General features: G+C 45.9%; 1 protein-coding gene across 5 annotated transcripts; it reads left to right on the forward strand.

Annotated features, from left to right (window-relative positions):
* The first annotated feature begins 2,287 nt into the window (after positions 1-2,287).
* On the forward strand, positions 2,288-9,028 carry Pdp1 (pyruvate dehydrogenase phosphatase catalytic subunit 1). 5 transcript variants are annotated; one of them, XM_057790725.1, is made up of 3 exons: positions 2,306-2,417; positions 3,012-3,046; positions 6,238-9,028. In XM_057790725.1, the coding sequence occupies exons 2-3, from the start codon at positions 3,016-3,018 to the stop codon at positions 7,896-7,898; spliced, it is 1,692 nt and encodes a 563-aa protein (XP_057646708.1). In that variant the 5' UTR covers positions 2,306-2,417; positions 3,012-3,015; the 3' UTR covers positions 7,899-9,028. The 5 variants fall into 5 exon arrangements, with proteins under 5 accessions (XP_057646710.1, XP_057646708.1, XP_057646711.1 ...); XM_057790726.1 differs by lacking the exon at positions 2,306-2,417 and adding an exon at positions 2,659-2,776; XM_057790727.1 differs by lacking the exon at positions 3,012-3,046 and having other exon boundaries at positions 2,288-2,417.
* The last annotated feature ends 210 nt before the right edge of the window (positions 9,029-9,238 follow it).

The following is a 9,238-nucleotide window of genomic DNA, read 5'->3' on the forward strand; positions in this document are numbered from 1 at the left end:
GAGTCAGAGCCACTGTAGATGGCCACGTTGCTATATCTTGTCACTCAGTCATGTAACTAGAACTTATACCTCTGAGATTATTTCAGAGCCATCACTCTGTGATGTGGAGGCCTTATTCCAATTTCAGAAAAATCTTGGCATTCAATCTTGATGACAAATTCTTTTGACTATATTTAGTGGTGGCAAATAACTATTTTTTGAGAATCAGCATTATTTTCAAATATAGTCAAGTCATTCAGAACCCTGAAGGATAAGATGGAGAAATCAATACCATTCTGGTAGAAAACTAAAATGTTGAACATAGTAAAAGAATTTCCCATGCAGATATGACAATCAGCTTGAAAGGGGGATTTTACGTGACACTGACACCATTGTGTTATGAGAAAATCTGACTAACACATCTTTCAAGGTCATTTACATGGAGGTATAAATTCCAGAACCTTCTTATTGGTGGCAGCAGTCAGGTATTTCCAGGTTCTTGGCCTCTTACCCAAAGAGCTGGAAATAAGGGTTCACACAGACTTGAAAATTAGCAAGATAATTTCATTCAAAGTGAAGCAATAGTACAGATTAGAAAAAGATATTCTCAAGATGAACAATAGGCTGCCTGAGAATACTGAATGGCCGGAACTATTGTTTGGGGGCTGTTTGTGCAGCCAATAACAGTTGTTTGGTTGTTAGAAGTTGTAATGAATCCTATTTTTATTGGTAGATTAGGTCCTGTATTTATTTTTTTCAACTCTGCCTGTTCCTTCCCATAATGCATCTGATTTTAATTAGATGCACACCCAATTATGCATAGTTGGAAGATGAGAAATAGGGAATTCTCTCTTAAACTTATATTGGAGGGCAGTTTTGCCTCCCTGTGCACACACCCAAAACAAATTCAGGCTACACTGAGCTCCTGGGTCGGGGTATGCTGGAAATTTATCTAGATATAAACTGTCAAGGTGTGATTGTTGTTAGAGGAGGAGAAAAGGAGGAAGGCAGGGAACTAAGGGGACCTTACCTTGCTCTTGGTTGGGGAGAGTTACCTGCGACACCTGTTCTGCCTTCCCCTCCCTCTCATCTGTCCATAAACCTTCTCTGGGGATGGGCAAAGAGGCAGCTTGACAGATCCAGGAACTACAAATTACAAGTTTGCTTATAGAAAGCTTTTCCTTTACTGCATAAAAGTTTAAACAATTCCGATTAATAAACTTGGCAGTTCTTGTATCTAGTCCACATCAACTTGTTAGCTTATGTTAATGTGTGCAATCAACAAAAGCCAACTCATTAACATTGAGCCGAAAGAGTTGTTCACCCAAGAAACTTTTCAGTCATAAAGATGGCCTCTCTGTGGCTGTAGATAAAAAGCCACCATCCCATAGAGACATTTATGGCCACCGTAAGGACAGAGTGTCTAGTTTAGCACATACAGTGGTATGCGGTCCTAAACCTAACCTCACCTCATGGGAGGGAGATGGATTTTGTCACTGGGAATGACTCAAAGGTTCTTCTGACTCCAAGTCCACTGCTCTGCCCACTTTTACTGGCTGCGTGCGTTTATTCTTAAGCCTGGAACGAGTCAGGGCCAAGGAGGGAATGCAATTTCAAAGTCCTTCAGAGACGGTGAGCACACATCCACTCTACAAAGGCAGGAATTCCTTCATCAAACTTCCTTTTGGCCTAAGCCCTGGGACTCCAAGGGCATCGAGAAAAAGAACAGAAAACACCATAGCGACTTAATAATTCTAAAACCAGCAACTTGGTCTTGAATGGATGAAGCAATACACATCCCAGATGTATATTCTCCGCCACGCCTCACTGAACAGGCGGGGAGCTGAGCGTCTACCCAGGGCGGCCCGGTGCAGCAGAGGCCTCGGCTCAGACCAGCCTAGCGCACCGCGCGGGCCCTACCAGGCCCTCGCGGAAGCCGGCCCGCGGGGGAGCCACCGTGCACGGAGAAGCCCGAGCGCGCCCGCAGCATGGCTAACCCGTTCTAACCCGCGAGCTCCGAGCCAGCCCTACCGCTGCGGGCCCGGTGGCGGCAGCACGCGCATACGCTTCTTCCCCCGGCCTCTGGGCGTGGCATCGGGAGCGCGCGCGGGCCTGGAGCCAATAGACAGGGTCTGACCCCCGTGACGACACAAAACTGGCGGGGAGCGCGCCTTCTTCCGCCCCCGCCCCTCCGGCCCGGGCCTCGCTCGCCGGGTCCCGCCCAATCGGCACGGCGCAGCCAATCGGAAGGCGGGAAGCGCACGAGCCGACGCGGGGGCGGGGCCGGGTGGCGGCCGGGCGAGGCCGGGGCGCGGAGTGGGCCGGACTGGGCTGAGCCGCTGCGCGCCGGGGAGCTCGGCGGTGCGGAGGGAAGGGAGCGCGCGGAGGGGTGCGGCCGCCAGCCGAGGCCGACCGCGGCGGGTGCTCTCCTGGACCCGGTTCGTACCCTCGTCCACCGCCGCCGCGTCGGGAGGGGGCGGTCGAGGCGGCGAAGGGGAGGGCGCGCGTGGGCAGCGACCGCGGGTGGAGGGCCTCGGTCGGGAGGAGTCGCCGCGGGCCCCGGGCGGTACCGGGCTGGCTGTCAGCTCGTGGCACGTCCGCCTCCGCTCGCCGCTGTCACGCTCGGCCCCGCCGGTCTGCGAAGTCTGCGGAAGCGGGCGCCGCGCGGAACCGGCCGGGCCCGAAGATGCTGCGCGCCCGTGGGCTCAGCGCTCTGGTTGCACGGAGCGGCCGCGCGGCGCCCGTCTGGGCTCCCGCAGTCCCCGGCCTGGGGCCGGGTGGCCGCCTGGCCGGCAGGGTGGGTTTGTTTGGTTTCTTCTTCTCCCCTCCCCTTTCTCCCCCCCTCCGTTCTCTCCTCCCTCCCGGCCCATTCACTGGGCTGCTGAGAGACCTCGCCCCTCCTCCGCTCCCGCCTCCCCGCCACCGCCTCCTCTAATGAGCATCTCTGCCTTGCTTTCAATGGGCCGCTGCTGCTGTCGCTGCTGCTGTCCGCGCGGTTTGTGGATGTTGTCGGCTCCGTGTTGTGATGACAGGAGAATGTGTGTGTGTCCCGGGCCCAGACGGATTGGTAGGTATTCACGTAACTACCTGTGTTGGGGACCCAGGAAGGATGGTGACTGATTTTGTGTATGAATGGATGGCTCCAGGGGTCCGCATGGAATTAAGGGGGGAGATAGGAAAAGGGAGACAAAGGATCTCTGCACCAGAAGAATTTCCTTGATATCTTAGTAAGTGCGATTTTCGGGTAGGGACAGACGAAACTGATCAAACAAGTGCTGGTTTGGTGCCTGGTGTCTTAAGGATAAGGGTTTTTTGTTTTTGTTTTTTTTTTTCATTCCTGTAGATAGCGACATGGGAAATGGCTAGGCATTTCCAAAAAATGCTGAAAAATCCCAAGTCTTTGTGCAGGGTGTTTAATGCAATTAGATTACATAAACGGAGGTTATGATACGTGTAATGGCTATTGTAGTATTTATTTCCATTTGCATCAGAAGCTTTGCAAGGCCGAGCAGCTCTGGAGTAGGTGCACCAGTAGCATTTTTTAAATTGATTTGGCGAGTGGGTTTATTGACGAAGTGGAATAATTTCTTGGCGCAGGCTTTGCCGAGCACATCAGAAAGAATGGACGGAGCGCTTTCTGTTTCTGGTTACAGCGCATCTTTTTATTAGTCATTGCCAATAGCAGCCAAATCTGCCTAGGACTGAGCGGCTGCACACAGGATTGCCAAGTTTGGGCCATGATGGTATATGAACTTAAAAAAAACCGCAAGACTGAGATTATTCTAGATTACCAATAACCATATCCTGATATTTTTATTGCCTAATGAAGAGGCTTCTGTTTTAAGCTGGCGAGTTTATCAGGATTTCAGAGGTTTTCTGTTGAATCACAGGCAGCATAGAATATTAAGAATCTTTCCAGGCATTTAGTAGTGTATGGACTTGTACCGTTTCTGGTCTGATGAAAATACTATGTAATGAGTAGAGATCTGATAGAATGATTATTAATTACAGTGCAAACTTTCATGATTCAACTTCCTGAAGAATTTGCCTTTTTTTTTGAAAGCTTGTTAGAAACCAAAGAATTGAATGCAATCTATATGCTAAGCTGTGATTAACTGTGAAGATACAGATGAAAATAAGTCACTCTCTGCTGTTTTGACTTTTAATCTCAAATACTTTTGCTGTGAAGAAAACAACATAAAGAGCTTGAGTTTGAATATTCAGAGCACCTGCTGCCTGGATTATGAGCTTTTTTACCCCCATATTTCATTCATTTCTACTGACAGAAACTGTCAGAACATGGGACCTTAAGGGGGGGATCCCCTGAGCAGATGCTACTTAAGCTGGTAGGTCTTTGTCCCTCCCACACTCACCTTGTCTTAAAGCAATACAAACTTAGATTCTGAAGAAAATTTACCTCCGTAAAAGTTGAACCCTCATTTTAATTTTTAATGATAGTATTTGCATCATAAACTAAAAAAGAGATATGGTTTATAAGCACAAGGCGCTGTGGCGTGGTACCACACTGCACACATATCCTGGCTGAGTTTAGCACCCTTCACCTTTGGATGACTTCCGGGTGCCCAGTTTGAGTTGTTGTTGTCTAGGTGGTTCGTCCTTGTTAGGGATTCCTTTTCTCAGTTCAGAAGGCGCTCCTTTGGAATCTAACTCCAAAGTCTAGTCCTCCACTGTGCACTTCTGTCTTTGTAGTTAGAAGCAAGCCTCTTCTTGAGAGTCAGCACTTTACTGTTTACAAGACATCTGTCCAGCTGTGTGCTCGGTGCAGTCTACAGATGCAAACCTGAGTTTTCAGTGTCTGGTTTTCTCTCTTCCCTCATTTTCACTTTTTACTTCCTTAGTGCCCACCGAAAAGTACATGTAAATTGCTTAACACTGTGATTCTTCAAAAATTTTTTTTGTATATTTAGCTTTTGCAAACAGTAGTTGATACTAAGATTTGTTTCATTTTTTAAAATTTATTTAAAGCAGTTCTAAAGTCTATTTCTTGTACTTTAAGTGACTACTTGAGACAATATCTTAGGAATTCAGAGAAAATACGTTACTGAAGATTTTTTCTTGTATACATTATTTGAAATAGTAGTATATATGTTCACTTAAGCTTTCTAGATAAATTCCTACTATAAAATAATGTCTTCAGAATATTCATAATGCTATACTGTTATAATCCAAACCTTGAACTTAATTTATGGTTCTTTGTTGCTTCCCCACGACAAGTAGGTACCTGTTTTTAGCTGAAAGAGATCGTTCCCCAGGAGTCAATAGGAGTCTCTAGTAGAAGAAATAGTAGCTCTGTAGCTTGCTTCTATGACTGCTAAGCAAGGAGCAATGGTGGCAGGTTAGTTAAATTCTGAAATGGCATCACACGTTACCAAAACCAGGTTTAGAGCAAAGAACACTGGAATTATTTTTTGTTTTATCATGAGCGGCACAGCAAAATTCAGCAATGAATCAAAAAAAGACTACATTTGATTTCAAAGTCTCAATACATTAAACATAAAAGCATGAATCTTGAGGAATTTAGAGTGTCTACTTCCATGTGTTCATCTAAAGTTCAGTGGGGAGAGCGGTGTAGTGCCGTGGCCAGGGTCAGTTGGTGAAGAGCAGACTCTAGCTTGCTAAGCTGGCTCAGTGGTGTAGAGAAGGGGCTTTGCAGGACCCTGAATTCCTGTTTTATTATGTCGAAAATGTTTCCTTTAAGGTAAAATGAACATTATTTCAATACAGTGGTATATGTGTGTTATTTACCAATAATGTATAGTGTTAATGCACGTGTTAAGGATCTACTAACACTTTTAGTGATAGCCATCCGTGTGTTGTCAAATGCCAACAAACTGACTACAGGTTAAGGAACAGATCTTCATAGATGGTAGAAGTGACTGTGCCAATGGGAGCTGTACGGCCCCTTTGTAAAAGCACAGCGATGGAGGAGGGTGGTTGGGCAGGTAGGCTGCTGCGGCACAGTGTTACATAACTTCCTGCTCGGCTCTCTCCAGCCAGATACATGCGTATGCCGAGCAGTGTGTACTGCACAAAGAAATACAAAGGAAAGAGAAATTACAGTTCAGATGTGTCTTTGTAAATGGCTGAGAATTGTAATTACCATGAAACACCTTGTAGAGATTACCTAGCATATGGATTTTCATGTACATCCCCTTAGTATTTTCTATAAAGCAAAGCTTGTCAGATAATCTGGAGTGTAACTTTCCTGTGTGTGTGTCTGTCTTAATTGCTCTCTAGGAATCCCAGTCAGAACATCCAGCCTACCACTGTTCTCCGATGCCATGCCAGCACCGACTCAACTGTTCTTCCCTCTCCTCCGTAACTGTGAGCTGAGCAGAATCTATGGCACTGCATGTTACTGCCACCACAAGCATCTCTGCTGTTCCCCACCGTGCATTCCTCAGAATCGCCTGAGGTACACGCCCCATCCAGCATATGCTACCTTCTGTAGGCCGAGAGAGAACTGGTGGCAGTACACTCAAGGAAGGAGATATGCCTCAACACCTCAGAAATTTTACCTCACACCTCCACAAGTCAACAGCATCCTGAAAGCTAATGAATACAGTTTCAAAGTTCCAGAATTTGATGGCAAAAATGTCAGTTCTGTTCTTGGATTTGACAGCAATCAGCTGCCTGCAAATGCACCCATTGAAGACCGGAGAAGTGCAGCCACCTGCTTGCAGACCAGAGGGATGCTTTTGGGAGTCTTTGATGGTCATGCGGGCTGTGCTTGTTCCCAGGCAGTCAGTGAAAGACTCTTCTACTATATCGCTGTTTCCTTGTTACCCCACGAGACTTTGCTGGAGATTGAAAATGCAGTGGAGAGTGGCCGGGCCCTGCTGCCCATCCTCCAGTGGCATAAGCACCCCAATGACTACTTCAGCAAGGAAGCGTCCAAACTGTATTTCAACAGCTTGAGGACTTACTGGCAAGAGCTTATAGACCTCAACACTGGAGACTCCGCTGATATCGATGTTAAAGAGGCTTTAATTAATGCTTTCAAGAGACTTGATAATGATATCTCATTGGAGGCTCAAGTCGGCGATCCTAATTCTTTCCTCAATTACCTGGTGCTTCGGGTGGCATTTTCTGGGGCTACTGCTTGTGTGGCCCACGTAGATGGTGCCGACCTCCACGTGGCTAACACTGGAGACAGTAGAGCCATGCTTGGTGTGCAGGAGGAAGACGGCTCGTGGTCTGCGGTCACGCTGACTAATGACCACAATGCCCAGAATGAAAGAGAGTTAGAGCGCCTGAAGCTGGAGCACCCGAAGAACGAGGCCAAGAGCGTGGTGAAGCAGGACCGCCTGCTTGGCCTGCTGATGCCTTTCAGGGCTTTTGGAGACGTGAAGTTCAAGTGGAGCATTGACCTTCAGAAGAGAGTGATAGAGTCTGGCCCAGACCAGTTGAATGACAATGAGTACACCAAGTTTATCCCTCCCAACTATCATACACCTCCTTATCTCACCGCTGAGCCAGAGGTAACTTACCACCGCTTAAGACCACAGGATAAATTCCTGGTGTTGGCAACCGATGGGTTGTGGGAGACCATGCATAGACAGGATGTGGTTAGGATTGTGGGCGAGTACTTAACTGGAATGCATCACCAACAGCCAATAGCTGTCGGTGGGTACAAGGTGACTCTGGGACAGATGCATGGCCTGCTAACCGAAAGGAGAGCAAAAATGTCATCGGTCTTCGAGGATCAGAATGCAGCAACCCATCTCATTCGCCATGCTGTGGGCAACAATGAGTTTGGAGCTGTCGACCATGAGCGACTCTCTAAGATGCTTAGTCTTCCAGAGGAACTTGCTCGGATGTATAGAGATGACATCACAATCATTGTAGTTCAGTTCAATTCTCATGTTGTCGGAGCGTATCAGAACCAGGAGCACTGAGTCCTGCTACCCTGGTAGTTCTCCATTGCAGAGGGCAGATAGACTTGGGAAAGAACCAATAAGTTATTCCAGTGGGCCATCCTGACACCTCACGTCTGCTTCTCTGTAGCTAGTCCAATACTCCAGCCTGACTGCAGCACCTAGCATCACAAGTGTCTCTTCCGCCCTGTTGGCCCTCAGGCTATGAAGAATGGCAGATAATACCTTGAGTAGATCAAAAGCAAGGATCTTTCTAGGAGTATTAGTAAAGGCAAAAAATGCCGTCCCCATCTGCAAACTAAGCATCATAAAGATTCTAATGTACATGAGAGTATCTACTACATGATTTTAAAAAAATAGTCCATGTATTATCACATTTATTTTAGCCTGAAGTATTTTTCAGGTCCAGTACTTTAAGCCATAAATGACCATGAACCTGAAATCTGAGTTTGTGAGCTTTTTGATTGTGCATAGAATAGGTCTCCCAATGGAAAGAGCTCAGCCGCCCTTCTTTCCTGACCCATGGTGTCCTCGGTGTGACTGGGATACTTCGTTTTGCTACACCGAAAAGACAATAAAGGTTCTTAGTTTTATTTATCCTTCTAGTGAATGTTAACTAAAGGGAAAATGTGTTTTTTCAGTTTGTATTCATGAAAAGCTTTATTTAGTCTGAAATAAAGATACCCAGAATGAAAAGAGACTGTCTGTTTAATTCTTGTTACGTATGGCTCCCAGCATTTCCCTGTTCTGAGTCCCTGAAGTCTTGGCAAACTGTGTAATGGGTGAGCAAACTGCTGCTGAGAAATCCTCTTCATTTGTGAGCGGAGTTCTCATGGAATGAGTTCAAATAGCAGCTTGAGTAGTAGGATTTTAATATTATGACAGTTTGAGGAATTTTTTGTTTGTCCCCACTTAGGTCAATTAAAATAATTTGGATTAAAATTATTAAGTGCTTTAAATATACTGTAGCTTGTAATATATGTGTTAAGATGTATACATAAGACACTTTTAAATAGTGACCTGTGCATGCCTGATACAGAACACTGTCACATCAAGTATTTGCAGCAATCTCCATAATTATATGCAGTCCTTTCTAATACTGTATCAAAGTAAATGAAAAATATATTCAAGTAGGCTTTTTAGGAGTTTAATATGCATCAAATGATACTTTTGTTCCTGCATTTAATGGTGATCTGTGTACAGCTGTGCATATCTTTTTATCACTTATTCACTTAAAAATAGCTATGACTTCGTTTAAAGTTCACATAGATTTTTAATTCAAAACATTAGTGCCTGTTGTATTAGTTGGGAATATAGGAGTCCTTTCAGAATTCTGTAGGCTTTGAAGTACATGTTCAAGG

This window comes from Chionomys nivalis, chromosome 16 (genome assembly GCF_950005125.1).
Source record: "Chionomys nivalis chromosome 16, mChiNiv1.1, whole genome shotgun sequence".
Lineage (NCBI taxonomy): Eukaryota > Metazoa > Chordata > Mammalia > Rodentia > Cricetidae > Chionomys > Chionomys nivalis.

What these genes read in the sequence shown, in the direction of transcription:
- Pdp1 (XM_057790724.1), top strand. Translation starts at nt 2,914, where the DNA reads ATGAGCATCTCTGCCTTGCTTTCAATGGGCCGCTGCTGCTGTCGCTGC. An exon ending in TCCCGGGCCCAGACGGATTG is followed by an intron (nt 3,047 to 6,237) that starts GTAGGTATTCAC and finishes ATTGCTCTCTAG; the next exon opens with GAATCCCAGTCAGAACATCC.